The sequence below is a fragment of the Sorex araneus genome, chromosome 5 (assembly GCF_027595985.1).
Source record: "Sorex araneus isolate mSorAra2 chromosome 5, mSorAra2.pri, whole genome shotgun sequence".
NCBI classification, from domain to species: Eukaryota; Metazoa; Chordata; class Mammalia; order Eulipotyphla; family Soricidae; genus Sorex; species Sorex araneus.
The window spans coordinates 208,381,397-208,406,937 of NC_073306.1; the positions used below are offsets into that span (position 1 = coordinate 208,381,397).

General features: G+C 44.4%; 2 protein-coding genes across 8 annotated transcripts in view; one reads left to right on the top strand and one right to left on the bottom strand.

Annotated features, from left to right (window-relative positions):
• Positions 1–19,459, bottom strand: part of LOC129405060 (basic proline-rich protein-like) — a 57,128-nt gene extending 37,669 nt beyond the window's left edge. The window contains exon 1 of the mRNA XM_055140027.1: positions 19,385–19,459. Coding sequence (XP_054996002.1) covers positions 19,385–19,459 — 75 coding nt within the window. The remainder of the gene's footprint in view (positions 1–19,384) is intronic.
• PTPN13 (protein tyrosine phosphatase non-receptor type 13) overlaps positions 1–25,541 on the top strand; it is a 218,711-nt gene that overhangs the window by 32,197 nt on the left and 160,973 nt on the right. For all 7 annotated transcript variants that reach the window (XM_055138852.1, XM_055138853.1, XM_055138856.1 and 4 more), the window contains exon 2: positions 19,744–19,863. In XM_055138852.1, the coding sequence (XP_054994827.1) occupies positions 19,749–19,863 (115 nt within the window). In that variant the 5' untranslated portion in view covers positions 19,744–19,748. The remainder of the gene's footprint in view (positions 1–19,743; positions 19,864–25,541) is intronic.

Consider the following 25,541-nt stretch of genomic DNA (forward strand, 5'->3'; position numbering starts at 1 on the left):
TTTGGAAGGGAGCATCTTGCAAAAACAAAAAGCAAAAGACCTGTTTCTTTTCTTAAATAGGGAATTTTATATATATATGTATATGTATATATACACACACATATATATACATATATGTTTATGAAACAAAATACATTATGTTTCATCAAGGTTTCATATAAATTTTATTATCTCAGCAATGCCTGTTTTGACAAGAGCTTCTGATATATAGTTCTGAGTCATGAAATTTAGAGAAAGAGGACTTAGATTCACTCTTTTCTCCAATGCAAATAGCTGCTAAGTGTTCATGAGTCTTTAATAGACCATATTGTGAAGTCACTCATTTTTTTTGCTTAAAATGCCTTCATTAAACTTGTATTTCTCACTCGCCTTTTCCTAATGACATTTGCTTAATATTTCTAAAGATCTCATTTTTTATGTTTGAATTTTACTTAAAAAGATCATCTTAAGTCAGTATTATTTGCTTAAATGGAAAACCAGTAAGTAAAATGTCCCATAAATGGAGAGTAAGAGGCCAAGTCAGTGTCATCATGATGGATGAAAACATAATAATGCCATGAAACACGAAGCGAGGAGAGCGACTGGCCTGTGCAGAAATGCTGTGAGGCGTAGGGCATGTCTGTGTTTGTTAAAAAGGAAGATTAGCAGGCAAAACAAACACGGTAACAGTAAACTGGGACTTTCTTCATAACCTAAGCAGAAGGATGGGAAGGAAATGAAAACTTGTTTACTGTGGAACTAAATTTTCTAAAACTTTAGCAGCAGAAATTCATTCTCATCACTGGCATCAATTTCAGAAATCAAGCGTGATATGCTGATTGGCATTAAATTGGGTATGTTCTGCCCACCCCTCTCTCTCCCTTTTCTACTCCTAAAAATAGGAGAAGAATATGGAAGACTTCTAGAATTGTCTCTATCTCTTATCTATAATGTAATGCAGTTCCAGAAAATTTTTTACAGAAATAGCAAGTGTTGTCTCTTTTATTAAAAATTTTTTTTAATTTAATCACCATGAGATACTCAGTTACAAAGTTGTTCATGATTGGGTTTAAGTCATATGATGTCCCAACACCTGTCCCTTTATCGGTGTACATTTCCACCACCAGTGTTCCCAGTTTCCCTCCCACTCCCCTGCTCCCCCACGCCCTGTGCCAGCCTGCCTGCCTCTGTGGCACTTTTCCTCCCTCCCTCCCTCCCTCCCTCCCTCCCTCCCTCCCTCCCTCCCTCCCTCCCTCTCTCCCTCCCTCCCTCCCTCCCTCCCTCTCTTCCTCCCTCTCTCTCCCTCCCTCTCTCCCTCCCTCTCTTCCTCCCTCCCTCCCTCCCTCCCTCTCTTCCTTCCTCCCTCCCTCCCTCCATCCCTCCCTCCCTCTCTCTTCCTCCCTCTCTCCCTCCCTCCCTCTCTCCCTCCCTTCTTTCCTCCCTCCCTCCCTCCCTCCCTCCCTCTGTCTCTGTATCTCTCTATCTTTCTCTCTCTGTCTCTGTCTCTCTACTTTTGGGCATTATGGTTTGTAGCACAGGTACTAAAAGGTTATCATATTATCACTTTCCCTCCTTCCAGCACTCAGTTCTTGTCCAGAGTGATCATTTCCAACTCTCATTGTCACACCTTTCTCTCTCCTAACTGCCCACTTCCAACCCCATTTTTGACAAGATTTACAGCTATGGACCGGTCCTCTTGGCCCTCATTTCTGCTGTCTCATTAGTCTCATACTGTGGTGTTTTTACACCCCACCAAGTGAGTAGTCATTCTGTGTCTTCCCCTATCCCTCTGCCTCATTTCACTCAGCATCATACTCTCCATGTACATCCATTTCCTCACCTAATTTTTCCTTTTATTAATTTTTTAAAATTTAATCACCATGTGATACACAGTTACGAAGTTGTTCATGATTGGGTTTAAGTCATAGTATGTCAGATACTACGACTGTGTAGTATTTCGTTGTGTAGATGTGCCATAGTTTCTTTGCCTACTCATCTGCTCTTGGACACATGGGTTGTTTCCAGATTCTGGCTATCGTGAATAGTGCTGCAGTGAACATAGAAATGCAGGTGGCTTTTCTGCTGTGTGTTTTTGGGCACCCAGGGTATATTCTCAGGAGTGGTATTGCTGGGTCAAATGGAAGCTCAATTTCTAATTTTTTGAGGAATGCCATGTTTTCCGAAAATGGGGACCAGATGGCATCTCCATCGACTATGGATGAGAGTCCCTTTCTCCCCGCACCTGCTCCAGCACTGGTTACTTTCCTTCCCTTTGATGTGTGCCAGTCTCTGTGGCATGAGATGAGCAGGCTCTCTTTCTTCTGTAAGTTAAATTTTTCCTTCATTTATATATTTGATCCATTAGCTTGAATTTTCTTTCTCCACCTGTAGAGTAAGCCCGTATTAGTCTAGCATGCTTGTCAATGCAGCTTGCATTCTCCTCTAAAAACAACAACAACAACAAATTCCCATCAGTGAACTGCCAGAAAGTCTGAGAAACTAGTTTCTTCATTGAGATCTTTCACTAGTCAAATTTTGATAGTAATAAATTTATGAAACAGTTATTATATATTTCATTGCATGTATTAACTTAGAAATCCTAATTTTACAGATTGAGAAATTCATGTGCATTAGTCCACATTCTAGCTTCAGAATCTACAAACAGTTTAATCACAGGGAAGTTATTTGATCTATTGTAAGTCCTCATTTGTCCATGAAATAATAATAATATCTATTTAATGGAATTCTTGAGATAGTAATTTTCTTTGCTGCCCAATTGCTGTATGCTACAAGTTTAGCTACTACATGCTTCTTGGTTAATACCATCCGTCAGCTTACTGACTTAATTCCTCTGTTGTGTTTTGAGCTCTTTTGTAGCTGGCATTCACTTGTCACTTGTATTACTTGTCATCCCGTTGCTCATCGATTTACTCGAGCGGGTGCCAGTAACATCTCCATTCGTCCTTGTTGTGTGCTAGTGTAGCTCAATGGCATCTGCTTGCTCCAGGAATACGAAGAGCATCAAACCATTCATTCAGGGTCTTGACGAAGAAGTCTGACCATCTCATAGGTGGGCGGCCAGGTATTCTTCTGACGTCCCGTGGAATCCAGTCGGTAACAGCTTTAGTCCAGTGGTCATCTCTAAATCGCATTACATGTCCGGCCCATCTGATTTTCGACGCCTTGGTAATCAAGATAGCGTCCTTGATTCTGGATCATCGACGGAGGTCGGAATTCTGGATTCCTTCTAGCATTAGAAAAACATATCTTTCTAACTTGTGAAATTGTTACAATAGTACTCGTGAAGGAATAAAAGTACTTCTCTGTTCTTAGTTACATTGAAAAAGCTTCCTACTGGCTATTTTTATTCTTGTAAATCACTTCAATCAATTTTTTAAAATTCTAATCATAAGTATTAGCTGAAGGAACCAAAATTTGATAGTGGTCTTATGTGTAAATTTTGATCTGATACTTATTTTAAGTATCCACATAATACAATCTGTAATTGTGTATTCTTAGATCAACCGTTTTTTAAAAATTAGACCTTTTTAACCAAAGCCTAGTTTCAAATAAGATGTTTCAAAATAAAGACCTTTTAAAAGAGAATTAGGTTAAGTCTCTTGAGCCCATTAGTGGCAGAAGCTTCCGGAGAACCAAGAGACTATCAGAGTCAATAGCCTCAGAGTCAACAGAAAAACGTGATCATTTAGTTGCTAATGAGAGGAAAACACAGAGGGCTGCCAATAGTAAGAGTTGACATTTATTTCTAAATTCACGTTCAGAACAGTAATTGTATCTACTTCAGAATGTCTGCAGGTGGCTAAAGCTCCGATAATCTGCGTTGCACTTAAACGTTGGCACTTGATTAATGAACATAGTGGGGAGTTCATGATGTTCCTTGTTCGTTACTCAGGGAGGATGTGGTAACTGTAGTGTCCATCAACATTGTGATTCAGACATAAGCTTCGCATCTTTTGCCTTCTGTTATTTATATTGTACCACATAGAACTTCATACCACCACAATGTAAATGGAGCGAAAACGTGCTTGAGACTGGAGAGATAAAGTCGGGGTTAAGGCTCTTGCTGACCCTGATTTAATCTGAGATCACATATGGCCCCTGACTCCCACCAGGAGTGATCCCTGAACTCAGCACTGGGAGTAAGCTCGGAGCATCAATAGGTGTGGTCCCCAAACAGAAACAGTGACAAAAAGCCACTTTTGCACTTATGCTCATATTTAAAAAACATTTTTTTTCGTATGTAAGGGCTGGAGCGATAGCATAGCAGGTAGGGCATTTGTGTTGCACACGGCCGATCCAGGTTTGATTCCTCCATCCCTCTTGGAGAGCCCGGCAAGCTACCAAGAGTATCCCGCCCGCACGGCAGAGCCTGGCAAGCTACCTGTGGCATATTCGATATGCCAAAACCAGTAACAAATCTCACAGTGGAGACGTTACTGGTGCCCGATCGAGCAAATCGATGAGCAACGGGACGATAGTGCTACATATAAGTGGATAAAATATTCTCGGCTTCAGTACACTGCTGGAATCTTTACAGGGTTTTATTCCCGCGCTCCTGCCAGCTGTGCCGGGGGGCACGTGGTACGGGAATGGGGGCTGAGCTTTCCATATGCAAAGCACATGCTCTTTGAGACTGTCTCTGCTGGAGGGGCAGTGGTCCTTCCCGAGAGACAGCCAGGACCCCCCAGCATTTCTTGGCCCACAGGGATGGTGCTTCAGTTTGAGGGTCCAAGGGTGCATTGGTACTTGGGCCTTGAGTGCTGGGGATTGTCTGGGCACCTCGGTGGGTCAAGAAGCCTCCAGGGTCACACCCGTGCCCAGAGGGCCTCCAGGGCTGTGCGTTGTGATGCTCAGGGGACCCTGTGGTGTCGGGGGGGTTGAGGGGGGTGGTCAGGCACGTGGTAGGCCTACTCCCCAATCTCCTGGTCCTCAAAATTGATTTTTAAATTAGGAGTCTACACAAATTGCACAGGAGATCCCTTCAAGGCTCCAGAGATAGAGATTTCCGCAGCTGCTATTGTGGCCACCATATGACCTCCTGGCTCTTCATTCTCAGCAATGGAAAACAAATTATCAGATGCTTCCTTTCCAGCAGGTCCGACTCTGGGGGGGTGGGGAGAAACTCCAAACAATCATGGTGAGTTTTTTGTTTGAATGTAATCAAAGTAAAGAGAAAGTAAAGTGAAATTTATCAGCTACACAGGCGGGGTGGGGGTTGGAGGGGGCGGGGGGTGGGGGGAGGTTTACTGGTGTTCGTGGTGGTGGAATATGGGCACTGGTGAAGGGATGGGTGTTCCGAGCATTGTGTAACTGAGACTTAAGCCTGAAAACTTTGTAACTTTCCACATGGTGATTCAATAATAAATAAATAAATAAAGGAAGAAACTAAAAAATAAATAAATAGATAGATAAATAAATAAATAAATAAATAAATAAAAGAGATAGAGATTTCTTTGTGACGGCCTTCATTTTTCTTGGTTTTGTTTGGGTTTGGGGGTTCCTGGCCAGAACTGGGGAAACAGGCCAGTGCTGGTGGTCCAGCCGCGCCCCCCCACCCCGTGTGCAGGCGTGTGCTGAGCTGGGTGAGCCTGTGTGTCTCTGGTGCTCCGCTTCTGTTGGTGCTCGGTTTTTCGGTTTGAACTGTGGTTTGGGTGACACGGTCACAGTGTTCTGGCCCACAAATCTACTCCACCTTCACCATCGACGTGCCCGAGACACCGTTGTCCGTAGGTCACCTCTAGTTTGCCTCTTCGCTCTCCCCGACGGGGTCCTCACTGGTTGATCGTCTGTTTTGTAATCAGAGGCCGAGGGTTTAACCTTACTTTATTGTTTATTCCCTCCTTTTCTTTCTCTCTATGCGGAACTGAGTAAGTGCCTCTAGTTTTCGTTCTTCTCCGTCTGGCTTATGTTGCTTCACACCACGTCACCCAGTTCCCCCCGGGTTGCAATAAACGCAAAGATTTCACCGTATTCTCGTGGCTGTTTGATACTGCATCGTGTGCATGAACCACAGCTGTATCCACGCATCTGTCATTGACATTGGGTTTCCATAGGCTGGCTCTAAACTCAGTTTATAGTGGACATAGGTATCTGTATTTCTGTTTAACTAATGTTTTTGTGTTCTTGGGGTAGATTCCAGGAGTAGAATCACTAGACCATAAGGAAGTTCCAGTGAGACTTTTTTTTTTAATTGAGGTTTCATGGTTTACAGTACTATTGAACTTCCTGTTTTACATTGTGTGGCTGTTACACCAATCCCGTCAATGTCCCCTCGCCACTATTCCTGGTCCCTTCGCCCACCTCTCCCCGCTCCTCCTCTATTCCTGGTTCTGGTACTAGTTCTGTCTCAGGGTCTCTGTGCCGGTGATTGTCTAATTCCTTTCTTTGTTTCTTTGTGGACTGAAGCAATAGCACAGCAGGTAGGGCGTTTGCCTTGCACGTGGCCGACACGGGTTCGATTCCTCCATCCCTCTTGGAGAGCCCGACAAGCTACCGAGAGTATCCCACCCGCACAGAAGAGCCTGGCAAGCTATCCATGGTGTATTCGATATGCCAAAAACAGTAACAAGTCTCACAATGGAGACATTACTGGTGCCCGCTGGACAGTGTTACAGTGTGTTACAGTGTTTCTTTGTATTCTACATATGAATGAGGCGTTCTGGTGAGATTATCTTTTACTTTCAGACCACTCATTTCTCTTAGCATGACTCTGATTACTTCCCACTAGCAGTAAATTGAAACATTTCATTCTTTTTCCTTACCGTCTGTTCTTACTTTTTTGGAGAAGTCCCCATATTGTTTTTTATACTGACTGTGAACTCTTTATGTCCTGATCTTATTTGTATTTTTCCCTGTTTTTGTGATTATGTCTAAATGTATATTTTGTTAACCTTCTTAACTAATAACTTTGCTGGCCTTCTTTGTCTTTTTAATATTTCTATTTCTTGAATGTGCTCTAATGGCTATTACTTACTTTCCTTTATTGACATGGTTCTACGTTTCTTCTTTAGTTTCTTTTAGGTGTAAGCTTAAACCTCTTTTTTAAAAGGAACTCATTTTATTTATTTATTGACTTTTGGTTTGTGGGCTACACCCAGTGATGCCCTACCCTCAGGAATTACTCCTGGCAGTGCTCCAGGAACCAAATGGGGTTCTGGGAGTCAAACCCTGGTCAGTCACATGCAAAGCATATGTCCTGCCACTGTACAATCTCTCCAGCCCTAAACCAAGACTTCCTATCTGTCTGTCTGTCTATCTATCTATCTATCTATCTATCTATCTATCTATCTATCTATCTATCTATTATGACATTGATTTGGGGGCCGTAGCCAGCAGAGCCAGTGCTTACTCCCGACGTTGCTCAGGGATCACTCCTGGAGGTGCTGAGGGCACGGGATGGGGTGCCAGCGATAGACAATGCCTCACCTACTGTACCATCCAATCCCCTTAACTAGTTCTTTTTTGAGTTAGCTACCTCTGTAGCTTTTAGTACCCTACATGGCTTTTACTTCTTCACTCTCTACCTCGTTCGATGGTGTGGAAACTCCTTTGAGTCGGGTGTTTTTGCCTGTTTAAAAACTGTGGCATCTGAAGTGACCACAACAGTCTCTGCTTTCTTTTTGGTACTCAATAGGTATTGGTTGGTTGAATAAACAAAAACCTAACACCTACCTATGCCTAGCACATAATGGGGGGTTTGTAAGTATTTAAACAAAGGGTAAAAATATTTGATAATCTGATTCTCTTCATGTATATTTGACTTTCACAGCTTTATTTTATGTTTATATATGCACATATATATACCCCTCCTTCCCTTTCTCTCTTTCTTTCTTTCTTTCTTTCTTTCTTTCTTTCTTTCTTTCTTTCTTTCTTTCTTTCTTTCTTTCTTTCTTTCTTTCTTCCTTTCTTTCTTTCTCCCTTCCTTCCTTCCTCCCTCCCTCCCTCCCTCCCTTCCTTCCTTCCTTCCTTCCTTCCTTTCTTTCTTTCTTTCTTTCTTTCTTTCTTTCTTTCTTTCTTTCTTTCTTTCTTTCTTTCTTTCTTTCCTTTGTCCTTTCTTTCTTTTGCACATGAAGTGATGTTAAGAAATTACTCCTGGCAGTGCCTGGGGGAACATATGGGACATCAGGAACAGAATCTGGGTCGGGAGCGTGCAAGGCAAGTGCCCTACCTGCTGTACTATCGCTCTGACCCATATTATATTGTTTAAATCCAAGTTAGACCCCACGGTCCACTTCTTTGTTAGTTCCTGTTATAACTTCCAGTTCTTGCTTTTCACTTATATCCACCTAGTATACTTTTGGCTTCCCTGTTCCTTCTGGGAAGGTGAGAGAGGATGTGAAGACGCACCCAGTGGCTCAGCGCTTGGGGAACTATGTGGTTCTGAGGGTCAGACTTGGAGCTCCGACATGCAAAGTGTGTGTGCAAACAAGGGATCTTTGAGCCGTCTTCCCAGCCCTGACTTCTCTCTGCGGATTCATTGGTTGATGAATAAAGCCAACAAAATGCCGAGCATCTGACTCTGGTTTGGCTCGACCATGTGCAAGGCAAACAGCCCACTCACTGTCCCTTTGCTCTGGCTCCTGACTTCTGGTCTTAGGGGCAGTAAGGAAGGATACCAAAGGACCAGTATTCTCAGTAAGAGAAAATAGGAGATCCCCATTAAATAAATAAATAAAAAATAAAACAACAACAAAAAGAAATTTATCTACCCATCCAAAAAAAAAAAAACTTATGAGGAAGGTTTCATTAAAAATATTTGAAGGTCATTTTAATTCTCTTTTTGCTCATTTTTGTACTTTTTTCATTTGAAAAAAATGTCATTTTTCTTGTTCTTTATGTTACTGGCATAATAAAGACCTGAGGTTAATAAAAAAAAAAGGAAGAAGAAGAAGAAGAAAATAGAAGATCCTACCTATTTTTACTGCAACCCTCGCAGTCCCTTTGATTTTGGTTATTTTTCTGCTCTTTATTTGGAAAATGTACTATTTAAAATGCCTCTTTATTCATTAATGAGTCTCCAGTTGCTAGAAATCAAGGATGAGCATCCTAAGAAAGTATTCAAATAGCTGATTCACGAGAGGTAGGGAAAATCAGATATTAACTGCCTACTTTTAGATTACTTAATATCCAGTCAGCACATAACATTGAAATTAGAAGTTTAATCATTTTCCAGAGATGAAAGGGAAGGGTGTAAGAAGAGAGGTTAGCAGTAAGTAAAAGCCAGATGGTCAAAAGTGGTTTTTTGGGTTTTTTTTTTTTTTTTTGCACAGGGGTTCCTCCTGGCTCTGCGCTCAGGAATTACTCCTGGCAGTGCTCAGGGGACCATATGGGATGCTGGGAATTGAACCCGGGTCAGCCGCGTGCAAGGCAAACGCCCTACCTGCTGTACTATCATCTCTCCAGCCTCTTTCGAAAGTGTTTTTATGTTTTGCTAAGTAGTTTAAAATTTCTACTTAGACATGTAGGAACGGCTGTGAGCCAGGCAGGTGGGGCAGAGAAACCTATTAGGGATTTTTTTTTTTTTTCGATTTGATCCAAAAGAACAGTTTCTATCTAGGCAAAGACGTACAGTCCACAGGTAAAATTGAATATCCAGAATTTGGAGCAAAGCTGTGACAAGGGCTGGGAATAGATTTAGGAATAATCTGACCTAAGGCGATTGGTCAAGTATTGACAGCAGAAGCTGGATAGGAATAGTACCTGCTCTATGAAAATGACTGCAGGTTGCACGAGTAAAAATCTGATGTCTTTAGGACCAGAGCTATAACTCAAAGGACTGAGCGCAGGCCTTGCATTAAGCAGGCCCTGGTTCCGTCCCCACCACCGCACAGCCCACAGCCCCCACACGGGGTAGTGATACCCGGGAAAGCCAGGGCGAGCCCCTGACCATAGGTGGATGTTTACCAACCACTGCCCTCCCCCACTTCAAAGCAAAAACCTGATTTTGACATTAACACTAGGAAGTGACTTAATAAGTAGACTCAGAAAACTCAGAAGTCTGACAGGTGAATTGTCCATGTGTTCGCTGTTCTGGTCATTCTAATCCACAGTACAGTATTACATTTGAATACATGTCCAAATTGATTTGCCATTGTTTCAGAATTTTCTATCTTCTTATGTACAAAGTGATCCATTACTTTTGCAGGTCATTCTTATTTATGACAGTTGTTCAAGAGTACTGTGTAGTTAATTAAAATAGGAATTTTAGCTATGAAAGCCACACCTTGAGAAATATATCTTTAGAGAGTTACTTTGATTATCATAAAATGAGGGAGTGGCCCAAGCCGCATGGTTGGAGATTAAGTTTATTAGTTCTTTCAAGTTATGTCATTAATGGAGTTGTAAGGAATAATCTGTCTTGTGTAGTTGTTTGTTACAGGTCTATTAAGTGATATATAAAAGTGGGATAAAACTGAGTACTGAATAATAGTACTCAGTATGAATCACTTGGGTCACTGCTTAATGTTTTGGATTTAGGTTTTAAATTTACTGAATCTAGATATGAAAATTAGGAATTTAGAATATGAACATATTGAATAAAACATTTCAGAATGAAGATTGTTCATGTAATAATCCTCTAAAGATTGGGGGCCACACACAGTGGCGTGTTGAGGGTTTGCTTCGGGTGGGCCCAGGCTTCCCCGTGCAGTGCAGACATGCGGCCTTGACTGTCTCTCGGATGCCGGAATTGTTCTTTTTTAAGTGGAGAGCATATGAGTAGAATTTCAAGGCAGCCCAATATTATTACTTGAACTTACTTTTGCAGTCACTGAAATAGGCCTAGATTTTTACGCTTCTTCTGGGACCTGTGACGTGGAGCTTATTCTTTTCCTTTATTTTCTCAAGAATCTAAGTTGATTTTCTTCCACATCAATAAAGAATGCACTATTTTATTTTATTTTAATTTACTTCAAAATTAGAGGAAAAACCGGCCTCTCTCACCTTCAGTGTTCACCTCCTTGTGTTTTTGTATCTAGGAGTTTGCCTTTCCGTCCTTTGACGTAACTGCAGAGACAGAGCCTGAGTGCCGGAGTCCTGAGTGGTAGAAAACCAGAGAAGCAGCTTCCTTTGACAGGGGGCTTCTTCGGGGGCTCGGCTGTGTCTCAGGGGAGGAGCAGGCGCCCTGCGCGTGAGAGCCTTGAGCCCAGGGCTGCCCAGAGGAGTACGAACTGCAAGTCTGAGGGACTCTGCTCGCGGCTGTGTGCCAGCACCTTGCTGGGGAGGGGGCAGGGCGGGCTTGGGCCACACCTGCTGGTGCTCAGGCTGTCCCTCCCTCTGGGCGCGGGGGAATCTTCTGTGGCGCCGGGATGAGGCCTGGGGTGACGGTACCTTCTCGTTGTCCTCCCCAGACCCACGCGTCGGCTTGCAGTGCTCCTGCACCTAGCCCGAAGGCTTGTTGGGGGCGGATTTCTTTGGTTGTGCTGGTTGCCTGTGCGTTACCGGTCCTGGGCCCCAGACGTGGTTCGTGCACCGTCAGGCTGCCGTATATGCTGGGAGCGATGAGTCGCAGTGTTGGGGTCACGAGCGGCAGAGCGGCCCGGATCACACGTGGTGTGGATGGGGTGGGGGGGCTCTGGGGATTGGCCTTCCAGCCTCCTGTGGCTTCTGCGCATCCTCTGAGCCGCTGAGCTGCCTGCTGGCCCCCGGCCCCTGTGTCTTACCCGGCTTCAGCTGTGATCTTCAGAGGCTCACCCACACTCATTCCGCTCCAGAATGGAGCAAGGGGGACCCCAGGGTGCCCTGGCGCTCAGGCATTGCAGCAGGGCCTGCAGCTCAGTACCCGTGACCCAGGCAGCTCTGCTGTTTGTATACCCCGCACTGCACACCACGGCCACGCGTGAGCGGACACTGCAGCTCCGGAGCTGTGGCACACGCGACACCCAGAAGCACTGCAGCTGAAAGGCACATGTGTGCACAGTCCACCAGCAGGCCCTGACCCGCGGGACACATGACCCCTGCAGTACCGCCCTTGGCGAGCACTGTGGCTGAGCACCACAGTCTGAGCCCGCCACCCCCACCTGCCATGAGCACCACGGCCACGCTTGTGTGACCCGCTGTCCCCAAACAACCACAGGAAGGAAAAATGAAGCTGTAAGTGTGTGGGATCTCGAGGTCTAGAAAGATCCTATTTAATTTATTCAGAATGTAAATCTCTCATGAGATCCTTTTTTATTAAAGTGGCCTGAGAACACTGTCCAGAGTACCGGGGAGTTCAAGTGTAAGAGGACTTGAATTGCTACAAAAGTACATAGACTAATTGTGTTAGCTTTTTATTGCTGCGTAACCAAGTGCCACAGTTACAGGAATTCACAGTTCACTGGAGTAGGATGAATTGATTGCCCTACACTTCCTGTGGGCCCAGAGGTCGCATAGAAGTTGACTGAGACAGCTTCTGAGGGTCGCAGCAGGCTCAGACCAAGTCATCTGTGAGGCCTGACTCTGAGTCTGATGCCTAGGGCTTGCCTGGCTCGCTGGGGATCAGCCGCACTCGGTCCTCTGCCGTTGTGACTCTACAGTTCTCTTCTCCGCTGGGATCTGTTTCCCAGCAGCGCTACTTCTAGGTCTCTTGAACAGTGTGGACACCTGACTTACCAAGGCCAGTAGGGGAAATATTCCTATCTTTGGATCTCTTTCAGTGTATTCTAAGGGAATCGTCTCTAACATGACCTAACCATGTATGTGACCATTCTTTGATAATTGTCAGATCCCATCTGTTGTCAAGGACTCATCAGTCCCACACAATCACGGATTGCACAGGACAGGTCCGTAAGGGCAGCACTGGGGAAGTCGTCTCCTAAGTCTGCCTCCACAGACTGCCCTGTGTCCCCAAGCTGTGCTTCCCGGCTGTCATGCACGAAACAGGACCCCTCCAGAGTCCCCCTGGCTTTCATACCATTCAAGTGTCAGCTCAGAGTACAAAAATCACATGTAGGGGCTGGAGCAATAGCACAGCGGGGAGGGCATTTGCCTTGCACGAGGCTGACCTGGGTTCAATTCCCAGCATCCCATATGGTCCCCTGAGCACCGCCAGGAGTAATTCCCGAGCGCAGAGCCAGGAGCAACCCCTGTGCATTGCCGGGTGTGACCCAAAAAGAAAAAAAAAATCATATGTAAATAGTTTAAATCGAGTCTAGAGGGACTTTCTGTGTGCCACGTGTGAGCCTATAAAACTAGAAGCTGGGGAGGCGGCGGGGAGGGGGGGACGACAAGATAGGGAAGAATGTAAAGTGGAAAAAGTGAGTCACTGATCGTAACAGTTTTGAAACCGAGTTGATCCTCTCTGCCTGAGGTCTTGCCGCAGCAGCAGTAATAATTGTCATCGTTGTTTCCAAGCTGGGAGCTCATCCTGCACGGCCAGCAGCCCCTCAGCCTGATGTTACGATTCTGTGCCTGCGGCAGTTTTCTTCTTTTACAGCGAGAGTAACTATGTTTCCAGCTGGGTAGTTCTATACCTTTTTTCCCTGCCAGTAGAATTTACCAAAACTGTGTTTCTTTTAGTGTCTCCCTTTTGAGACATCTCCAGTTTCTGTGTCTTAGGAACAGCAGGTAGGATGAAGCAGGTGGGTGGGGAGGGGGCAACTATCAGAAAGACGATTCTCAAAGCCAAAATGCTTCTATTTTGTCTCCTGTTGCTGCCTTCCGATTTGTTGAGAAGAAATCCTGTTTGAAATTAGGGATTTTTTGTTTCTCTTTTCCTTTTCCTCTAAGTTTACGTGATAGAGGAATGGAAGAATTCCAGGTCTTGACAGTTTTTTGAAGCTGTCTTTTGAAAGCCAGGAATAGGCTTATATGATTTCTTTTTAGATAACTAGTTGGCGTGAGCCAGGGGCCTAGAAAAGCAATTTGGACTTGTTTGGTTGCGGTTTTTTTGTGTTTTTTTTTTTTTTCTGCGACTGGGAAGGGACAATGGAAAAGTTGACAGATAAGAAGCATTGCTCCAACTCGTACAAAATATTCAGACTTATGCTGCTTTCTACCTTGAGGCAAATCCAATTAAAACTTCAGTGATTTTGCTTTATCTCCTCAAATTTGCAATTCTTTCTTCGCCATTCATAATTATATTAAACGATAATATTAGTCTGCTATCTGATCTGTACCTCCTCCTTATGGAAATAAATATTAACATATTTATTTGATTAGGGAGACTGGCTTTTAGTCTTCTAGAATGCTAATAATGCTCTTATTGCTTCTCTGTTGTATACTGCTGTCTCGGCATTGACCACTCTGGACCCACAGTTAGGAGATAAGCGTAGGGATTGGAGAGATAGTGCAGTGGGTAAGGTACTTGCCCTGCAAGCTGTCAGCCAGGGTTCAATCCTTGGCACCAATATGGTTCCCTGAGTGCCACCAGGAGTGATCCCTGAATACAGAGCCAGGAGTAAGCCCTGAGCACAGCCAGGTAGGGTTCAAAAACCAAATATAATAATAATAATAATAATAATAATAATAAATAACAACAGCAATTCAAAGTCATGGAGATTAATTTGTGCTACTTAAAATGTCCTGTGATTATTGTGTTCACCGTTTCAACTTTAAGTGCTTGAGGAAACTTTAAAGTTGAAGGGTGGAATCAAGAGATTACGATCTCTTGAATTTAAAAAATAAATTAAAAATCTTGTTAGCAGCTCCCATATTCTCCCTTTAATAAAATATGAGCTACACACCATATGAAGTATGCTTTAGCAGTTTGAGGAGGGAAGATCTCAAACCTTAACCACTATGGATTTTGGTAAGATTTTTCTAAATAAGAGAAATTACATTTTTGAAAACAAATTTTGTTTAAGTATTTTTGGTCTAAATTTAGAATTTTGTTCCCTCCCCATCCATGTTTATGGGACAAAGAAAAAAAAATGCTGCCCTAATATTGAATTTGAAATTGAACTTCTTTCTTCCTTATTTTATTTTATTTTGTTTTTGTTTCGGGGGGCGTCCATGGCTGGCAATGCTCAAGGGTTACCCCTGGCTCTGCACTCAGGAATGACTCCAGGCATTGCTTGGGAGGACCATGGCATGCCCAGGTTGAACCCATGTGCAAGGCAGACACCCTACCCCTGGACTGTCACTTCGGCTGGCTTTCTTTCTTTCTTTCTTTCTTTCTTTCTTTCTTTCTTTCTTTCTTTCTTTCTTTCTTTCTTTCTTTCTTTCTTTCTTTGTTTCTTTCTTTCTTTCTCTCTTTCTTTCTTTCTCTCTTTCTCTCCTCTCTTTCTCTCTCTCTTTCTTTCTTTCTTTCTTTCTTTCTCTCTTTCTCTCCTTTCTTTCTTTCTTTCTTTCTTTCTTTCTTTCTTTCTTTCTTTCTTTCTTTCTTTCTTTCTTTCTCTCTTTCTCTCCTTCTCTCTTTCTTTCTCTTTCTTTCTTTCTTTCTTTCTTTGTTTCTTTCTTGCTTTCTTTCTTTCTTTCTTTCTTTCTTTCTTTCTTTCTTTCTTTCTTTCTTTCTTTCTCTCCTTCTTTCTCTTTCTTTCTTTCTCTCCTCTCCTTTTTTCTTTCTTTCTTTCTTTCTTTCTTTCTTTCTTTCTTTCTTTCTTTCTTTCTTTCTTTCTTTCTTTCTTTCTTTCTCTCCTTCTCTCCTTCTTTCTCTTTCTTTCTTTCTTTCTCTCCTCTCCTTTTTTCTTTCTTTCTTCCTTTCTTTCTTCCTTCCTTTTTTCTTTCTTTCTTTCTTTCTTTCTTTCTTTCTTTCTTTCTTTCTTTCTTTCTTTCTTTCTTTCTTTCTTTCCTTTCTTTTTTTCTTTCTTTCTTCCTCTCTTTATGTCTGTCTTTCTTTCATTACTATTTTTGTTTTGTTTTATGGCTGTGTCAGGGCTCACTCCTGGCTCTGCACTCAGGGGACCATGAGGTGCCAGGGCTTGAGCGAGTATGGGCCACGGGGAAGGCAAGTGCCCCACCGCTGTGTGCTGCCCTGGCTTCCTTTCTTTCTCTTTAAGAAAAGCTCCATTAAGTCACTGTTGACTTGTAGCAGTGAACTCTGTTCTTAACATTTTAATTTAGTAAGCTTAGTCATGTATGTATGTAGTACACATAGATTAATACTGAAAAAATGCTGCTTTAAAGGGTTCTTTTAACTCTTAAAAAAAATATGGAGTGGCCATCTATAGTCAAGATGAAAATTGACAGTAATGAATTTATACAAATTAATTATATATTTAAAACCAATGTAAAAATACTTAAAGACTGGGACCAAAGACATCGTACAGAGATCAGGTGTGGTCCGGGGCTAGCTGCTGGCCTAGCTTCAATCCCTCGCCTTTCCTTTGGTCCCTGAGCACAGAACCAAGAGTAAGCCCTGAGTACTGCCGGGTGTGGCACAAAAATTCAAAAAATAAATACCAGTATGTTAAAATTTAAAAATTATTACAATGGAACATCTACAGGTGTAGTCATAAATTATTTTGTGTATTATTATAGTTGATAATTCATTCATCCATTCATTCATTTCTCTAGGGGAAGTTCTTTCCTTGCCTCTGTATAAAAATCATGCCATAAATCACTCCATTCCCTTTGATACATATAGTTACTTACGTGGAAAACAGCCAAGTTGATGATTAAACAGAGCAGCCCTTTTTCAGGATTATTTAAATGGAAACCAGTCTGTCACTTTCACCAAACAATTTTCACAAACATTATAAATAGCAAAAATACCACATCGTAAACTTTTTAATTAAAAAAAAGCCATAAACTTCCTTTTGTTAAAGTTTTGAAACTTATTTCATAAGTTAGCATTTTTTAATATGTTAATCGGCGTTGCAGTGCAAGCAGCAGGCAGTTCCCTCCTTCCCCGGGGTGACTGGGGTTGGGCTGTGTGTTGTGGCTGTTGCCCTTTTGTTGCTTCGCCCTCGTCCCCTTCTCTACTTTCAAGTGGCTGTGTCTGACCCCGTGAGGACTGAAACTAGGGACAGGAAGAAAGATCAAGAGGCGAACAAGTTTTCACCTGACTCTGTTGTAAAATGACTCCACTCCGTGTGCGTTTGATTCGAGCTTCCGGCTGACCCCTTTGTCTTGTAGGACCTTTTCTCCCTCCTTCAGAGTCCTTCGCTGAAATGATTATTCGTGAGTCTTCAAAAGCCTTTCTCTTCTAGGAATTCTTTTTCTCTCCTCTCCCCCTAGCCCCTCCCCTCCCCCACTCTCCCCTGCTTGCTCTTCTCCCGCTTAGATACTCCCCTGAGCCTTCCTCCTTGAAGCTCCCTGGGAATCTGGGGGGTGGGGGGGCTGGGTACTGTGGGTAGGATTTTTTTTCAACTTTATTGACATAATTTTTTCAGCTTTGTTGGCATACATTTGACATGCTCTAAAGTTCATCCCTGTAAGATGCACTTTTGGGACCATTCGCAGCATGTGGGTAGGATTTCTGTCATCCCGCCCTGAGCGGTGACCTCCTTCTCCCCTCTTTCCCTAGCCTCCCCTTGCTAATGGAGAGGAACTCGCACCCAACACAGTAGACGTTTTCGCACTCCAGGTCTCTCTATACTGTACCATATCGCTATACTGAGAGTGATAATAAAGCCGTTTCCCCAGTTCTGACTCTCCGGCAGATCAAGGCGCCCCCAGCAGCCTCTTCCCTTGCCCGGAGGGGAAACAAAGGCACCTTCCCACGCAGAAGCAGCACAGTTCTCTGCAGCAATTTCCCCCCCGCCCCCACTCTTGATACTCCGTGGAGGTTAGAGATACCTAACCGGTTCTCACACATATTATTTTGGGGGTTTGCCACGGGAGAGCCTTTCTCACAAGTTACATTGGTATCTGATTGCTTGGGTGGTATCTCATTGCCTGTGGTGAAACTTCCAATTTATTATAGTGTTTTAAGTAGAAGGCAGCGCTTCTATCTCTTAAAGGGTTGAAACTTCATCCTCTCCTTTAGTGTGCAATGATATAATAAAGTACACATGAGAAACTTAGTTTGGTGGCGGGAGAGAGCTCTGGGTAAAGAGCACACTTTTGGACACACTAAGGAAAGATGGATCCCAGCCCCGGGAGATAGTGCAGTGAACACGGCGTTCGCCTGGTGAGCTGCTAAACCAGGTTTAATCCCGGTAGGGTCCCCCAAGCCTTCCAGGAATACTGTGAGCACTGTGGGCCAATGTACACAGAGACAGACAGACAGACAGACAGACAGACACACACACACACACACACACACACACACACATACACACACCTAACATGGATCTTTCAAAGCAGGATTTTTTTTTTTATCTCCCCTTTTAATGTTATGCATTTAAATAGATACCCTTCCAGGCCCGCTCGAAGCATTAGAGGCTTAGTAAATATTTGAAAAGAGAAGTACAAGAAAAAAAGCACACCTTGTACGTCGGCAGAGTTGCCTCTTTGTCTGAAAGTACCATAATGATCAATGAAAAGAAAATATTAGCTGCTCATTGGGTGAACAAAGCCAACTTTCATCCAAAGCATGCGTTCACTGGTTACTTTTAAATTTTAATAAGGAATATCATTCCAGGAGACAATTACTGAACATTTTTCACTCTAGTCCTGCTTTTTCCCGAAGCCCATGTGCTTCCGACACCCAGAGTTCATCCATCCCGCCTACGCTTCAGGTGGTTTGGTTTCGCTCTCGGGCTGGGTCACCCGTCGAAAGGGCGCTTTTCTTCTCAAGGAGTGTCAGCTTAAGTTACATGGATGCATTTTTGACAAGCTATAGTTTCCCTTTCCAAAATGAAAATGCTGAGCTCCATAGGCAGCCTGAGCCTGTCTCAGTAGGTGATTCACCTGCTTGCTCCGCTGGGCGCCATTGGGAAATGGATGACAGGATGTCACCAGAAGCTTCTGGTTTTGATATTTCAACACCGGTCCCCTCACCCCCTCACCAGTGGCCACTTCCCGCCCCAATTCCACACCCCCGACCCCCACCCAATTCTTTCCACCCTGCTTTTATGAGAGGCACTTTGAAAAAAATGCATTTCCTGCAGTGTGATTTACATTAATGTCGGTAGGGTTTCATAGATAATGCTTTACCGCCTCTTCCCTCCACCATAGACGTTGCCCCCTGCCCGTCCTCTCTCCCACCCCCTCAAGTGGCATGTGTCCTACTGATACCAGTTCTCGTGTTCTTTGTTGTCATTCCTTTGGGTGTTCGTTCTTCCACCTTAAAGCCTTCGAGGCCATACTCATTCCTTGTCACCGTCATCTGCAAATGGCAGTGTCACCATTGTTGTGGTCCCCACGTCACAGACGGGGAACTGAAGTTGACCAAGTCAGGTGACTTGCTAAAAGGCAGATGGTGAGTTGCAGCAAACCAGGACTTAGAATTCGATTGATTTATTGTAAAACGTGCAGTTGTGTGGATCAGAGATAGAGAAATCGGTCATTGAGTGCAAGAAGGGTGTTCTCTCTTATTCCCAACTCCCGTGTTGCTGGAGGGTCTCCTCTCTCTTCTTACCTGGGATAAATAAAATGAACCTGGAGCTGGAAGCTGAAAGGCCTTCAGTTCGTCATTGTCACTCTTCATCGTCATCTTGTGCCTGTGGTACCCTAAGACCCTGTCTTGTCCCATTACATGCTCACCACCCCGTTCTTCAGTTTAGTCTGAGGGACATCAGCCAGGGCAAGTGGTTGTTTGAAAGTGTTTTTCCCTCTAATTCCTTTAAGATTATAGGCTCGTGTTTGGATTGAAACTATATTTAGAAATTAAGCCTCTGGGCCTCCTAGCGTCTCCTCACTGATGTACTACTTTTTGCTATTCTAAGTGCAATCAAATTACGGATGTCTGAGACCGTCTGTTGTTGTCTTTGTCTTTAGGTAACATGCACGTCTCACTGGCGGAGGCCCTGGAGGTGCGGGGTGGGCCACTGCAGGAGGAAGAGATATGGGCTGTTCTGAATCAGAGCGCCGAGAGTCTCCAGGAACTGTTCAGGAAAGGTGAGTCTGTTGTATTTCGAGTAGCTTCTGGATATTGAAAGCAGCTAACAAGGCAGAGTAAAAAAAGGAATAATTTATCTTACCTCAGGGCTCAAAACATTCCGATCTTGTCTACTTTCATTTGTACACCTTTTGTGTATACCTAAGACCGTGACAGGCACGAGACACAGACTCGCCATCACATGGAAGATGCTCCCTACCTGTTTGGCGCTTGCCTTTGGTGTGGAAAATAGGTATTATTGAAATACTTATAGCCGACGATGAGGGTCAGCAGTAGAGCATTTACTTCGCATGCACGAGGTTCTGGGTATGGCTCCTGGCACTGCCGAAATAGCATTTTTTTTTCTTTTTGGGTCACACCCGACGATGCACAGGGGTTTCTGCACTCATAAACTTGCTTTGAGAGTTGTTCTTTTTTGTTTTGTTTTTGGGTCACCTCTGGGTGGGCAGTGCTCAGGGAACCATATGGGGTGCTGGGGATTGAACCCATGTTGACCACATGCAGGGCAAACTCCCTACCTGCTATTGCTCTGTCCCCTGAAAGTTTAATAATAAACATTAATGAAAACATTTTGGCTCTGCACTCAGGAATTACTCCTGGCGATGCTCAGGGGACCCTATGGGATGCTGGGAATCGAACCCGGGTTGGCCGAGTGCAAGGCAAACGCCCTCCCCGCTGTGCTGTCACTCCAGCCCCTGTAATCAGTTATTAAAGAATCATTCAGACCCCAAGTTCAGGCCTGTACAAAGATCTCTGTGACTTGGCTCCTTCTTCACGCTCATCTGTTCATTCTTTTTTTTTCTTTTTTCTTTTTTGGGTCACAGGGGTTACTCCTGGTTCATGCACTCAGGAATTACTCCTGGCGGTGCTTGGGAGACCATATGGGGTGCTGGGAATCGAACCCGGGTTGGCCACATGCAAGGCAAACGCCCTCCCCGCTGTGCTATCGCTCCAGCCCCCGAAGTAGCAAATTTATATAAACAGCTGTGAGCATTGCCACTATCATGAGGCTCTGAAGAACAGGATTCAGTGACTCAGAATTCTGTGAGATGGGGTCATGGGAGAAGAGAAGGCTTTCCTGTGGCCGGTAATCCTGAACAGAGACCTCTGTGCGGGTGGGGGCTACCCGAGGGCGAGCGGGAGGCCAGCGTGTGCAGCCCTGTCGGGCTCGTCGGTGTTCCTGAAGGAGCGACTGGCTTGTGCGGCCGGGGGTGGAGCTTCTTTGCATCGCCATCACTGCTGAGGCATTTTGGAGCTGAAAAAGTTCATCAGTCTTTCATTGTTTCTCCCAGGACACTCATACACACGAGTGCTCTGACCAGCCACCTTTTTCCGGAAAGTAGGTCAAGAAGCCACACTGTCTCCGGGAAGAATCAATATTTAGAACTAATTCAAATGGAATGATCAGGCGTCAGGAACCTGACAGAATGATAGCAGGATTTGATGGTGGTCGTAGTTCGCGTCGTGTGGCCGCCCAGAAAACCATCGGCAGCATCAGCCGGGAACGTGGTAGCTGAAACTTCAGCTCACGCTTGACATACTGAATAACAAAACTGCCGACGTAGCCCACCAATCTATGCTCTGCCAAATCCTTAAGGATATGTTGATGCATGTTAAAAGTCCGAGAACCATTGTAAGAATGAATTGCTGAAGACCAGGAGTCATAGGGGCCTTGTAAAAGATATGGAGGTGACTATTGATTGATTACAGGAAAAATTCTAAGCCTGGGGAAAGAGTTTTGAACAAAGAGTTTTGATGCTCAGCGTTTTTGTTCAGTTATTGTCTCCTAATCCCTGGGCAGAAATGTAAACAGAGGGGATAAGGCCCCATGTTTGAAGATCTTTGATTGGAATTCAGTTCCACCTAAATAAAATTGAATTCTTCCATTGTATTACCTAATGCCACTTACTCAAAGCCTAAATATTTTACATAGATCCTATCCTTTTGTTTGTGTCTACATTTCCAGAAAATTCTGAAGTACAAGAATTCCACAGTGTAGAGCAAGGTGCCAGTGATGTTTCTGAAGGGAGGACGTGTTGGTGGCATTACTCAGAGAGTGCACGGTAGCCAGTGAATATAGTGTAAACATTTCTGACATGGGAGGGATTGTATCGGAGGTATCGTCGTTGCCCGGGGGAGCCATTCAGAGCAGACAGATGCGTGTGAAAAGTTGAGCACTTCCAAGCCGTGTGCCAAGAGAGGGACTGAGCCAGAGACGAGGAGAGAGGGCAGAGAGGCTCTTTCACGCTCCCGCCGGGGGAACCACTGCCCTGGACATGACTCAGAGATGATAAAGCTCGCTGTCCTCCGTGCGCATCTCCGAGGGCTTTTCTTCTTTCAGATTTCGTAATGTTAATGATTGAGATTGAATGTCCGCCTGGCATGGACCTGTCACTGACGGGCAATCATTGCACAACAGATTGGCACATCGCTATAAAGGGATTTACGGGGAGGTTCTATAAAATTAATTGTGGGGCAGCTATGTCTTAAACAGTGTCCCGTGGGTCATCATAAGGTCTTTAGCCTGGTTCACAGAGTGATGTCAGGAGTATAGAAAATTTAAGTTCAGCTTTGCTTGTTTGTGTTAGCTGTTCGGCGTGTCTAACCCCGGGCCTCACACGTGCGGGCAGCTGTTCCGCTGCTGGACTCGTTCTCCGGCCTTCGGCTTTTCTCTTAGAGTCTGCAGATTGGCAATTAGGAGCACCAACTGGAAATGTAAAATAAAAGTTTTGTGGGAGGGGGTGGAGCGATAGCATGACGGGTAGGGCGGCCTTACATGCGGCTGACCCGGGTTCAATTCCCAGCATCCCATATGGTCCCCCGAGCACCGCCAGGAGTAATTCCTGAGTGCATGATTCAGGAGTAACCCCTGTGCATCGCTGGGTGTGACCCAAAAAGCCAAGAAAAATAAAAGAAGTGAGCTGCTTTAAAAAAAGTCTTTTGGGAAGAACACAGTTAAATACAATGACTTTCAAAAAGTTGGTTCCCCCTCCCTGTTTCTATATCTATTATACAACCTTTTTCTTTGACCTTTTTCTTCGGTTCTGATAAATTACTTTCTCCGTATCTTTCACGGTATCTTATTCCTGTGTCTTCTTCAGTATATAACAGCAAGCATGGTCTTGGCTTTCTTAGGAGTCAGAGGCTGGAAATGTGCATTTCCTCTTGGTCATTGCTTAACTGGGGTCCAAATAATTTTTTTTAATTTTTATCTTCTCACCAATTTAAGGCTTTCACTATTTTAAAAAACACAGTTTTGTGGAGGTTACTTTCAATAAAAACACATAACTTTCAGGCTTGTAGTTGATGGTAGTGAGAATAATTATTCCAGAGGTTAGGTTAGGTTAAAGGATTAGGGTTATGTTTGTTGTTAAGGTAAGGGTTTAGTTTCTTGCTGTTCATATGATTTCTCTTTAGAATTTGTTGTAAGATTTGTTGTGGTTTGCATATAGTTTATTTTTTATATATTCTGGGGAAATGTGAAAAGAATGTGTATTTTCTATTTCTACTCTCTGACTGGACTGGAGCGATAGCACAGTAGGGAGGGCGTTTGCCTTGCACAAGGCCGACCTGGGCTCGATTCCTCTGTCCCTCTTGGAGAGCCGAGCAAGCTTCCGAGAGTATCTCACCCGCATGGCAGAGCCTGGCAAGCTACCCGTGGCATGGTGTATTCAGTATGCTAAAAACAGTAACAACAAGTCTCACAATGGAGACGTTACTGGTGCCCGCTCGAGCAAATCAATGAACAATGGGACAACAGTGCTACAGTGCTACTCTGTGACTAAACATTGTTTAGATTTGAGCTTTACAATGATGGGGTGCGTAGTTTGAAGGTGCCTCAGAGATCTGACACCACTGTGCTGGGGGTGCAACAGTGACATTGGATTCCTGGAATATTAATATCAAGATTATACTTTAAATCAAAATTGGGAAGGGAATGTTAGTATGCTTAAATAGTTCTGCATACTGAAAGAAATCATAAAATAAAACTAAAGATATAAAATGTTCCACATAGGAACTGTAGGCCCATATTGCTGAACTTGGAAACTCAAAAAATTTAAGGAAGAAATAAAAGCTTGCAAAGGTTATCAAACATTTGAAGAAAATGGGAAAAAAGATACTTCCCTACTCTTTCAAAGTCTGACATTACTCTATCAGAATTTAAAATATTTACTCTCAACTTTATTGAGAGAATGAAAGAAGTAAAACTCTAAGAGACATATTTGCAATCATGTAACTAATTAAAAAACTTTTATCCAGGCCATAGGAAGATTTTTCAAAACTCAGTAGTAAGAAACCAATGAGTAACCTCCAAAAATGGGCAAAGTTTTGAAGATCATGCGGAAGAAAATACATAGATAAAAGATTTCATATAAGAACATGAAATTATTAGTCATCAGAGACATACCAAGGTTTCAACATCATTAGTCATGAGGAAAATGCAGATTAAAATTAATAAGTGATACTACTACTCATCTATTACAGTATTTCTCAGCTGGGTGCCCAGAATATTCCAAGGGGGGGCAGGGTGATGATCATGTACAGTGTGTGTGCGGGGATGTTGCAGTGTGAGACGAGGGGCCTGCAGGTAGAATGGGCCACAGGAAGGAAGCAGGCTGGAGGGAGGAAGGAAGCAGGCTGGAGGGAGGAAGGAAGCAGGCTGGAGGGAGGAAGGAAGCAGGTTGGAGGGAGGAAGGAAGCATCCTGGAGGGAGGAAGGAAGCATCCTGGAGGGAGGAAGGAAGCTGCCTGGAGGGAGGAAGGAAGCAGCCTGGAGAGAGGAAGAAGGCTGGAAGGAGGAAGGAAGCAGGTTGGAGGAAGGAAGGAAGCAGGTTGGAAGGAGGAAGGAAGCAGCCTGGAGGGAGGAAGGAAGCAGGCTGGAAGGAGGAAGGAAGCAGCCTGGAGGGAGGAAGGAAGCAGGCTGGAAGGAGGAAGGAAGCAGCCTGGAGGGAGGAAGGAAGCAGGCTGGAAGGAGGAAGGAAGCAGCCTGGAGGGAGGAAGGAAGCAGGTTGGAGGGAGGAAGGAAGCAGGTTGAAGGGAGGAAGGAAGCAGGTTGGAAGCAGGAAGGACGCAGGCTGAAAGGAGGAAGGAAGCAGGTTGGAAGGAGGAAGGAAGCAGGTTGGAAGGAGAAAGGAAGCAGGTTGGAAGGAGGAAGGAAGCAGGTTGGAGAGAGGAAGGAAGCAGGCTGGAAGGAGGAAGGAAGCAGGTTGGAAGGAGGAAGGAAGCAGGTTGGAAGCAGGAAGGAAGCAGGCTGGAGGGAGGAAGGAAGCAGGCTGGAAAGAGGAAGGAAGCAGGCTGGAAAGGAGGTCACAGTCAAACCATGTTTGCGAAACCCTGGGCTAAGGGCTTGGTGGGGCCAGAGCTTTGGAGCTCCAGTTGCTAGTAGGAATCTCAAATGAGAGTTTAACGTATTGGAAGCGTCAACTCTCTTTGTTTCTTTTTTTGAGGGGGTGGGTGGGTCTGGGGAGGGGGCCCACACACTACAGTGCTTAGGCACTATTCCCATCTCTGCCCGGGTCACTCCTGGTGATGCTCAGGGCACGGGAAGCCTTGCCAGAGACTGAGCTGGGGCTAGCCACGGGCAGACACGCTCCTTGAGCCCCTGGGCTACCCCTGGCCTTGAGAAGTCTAATGCAGTGGGCCAGGCGATACTACAGTGGGGAGGGCGTTCACTTTGC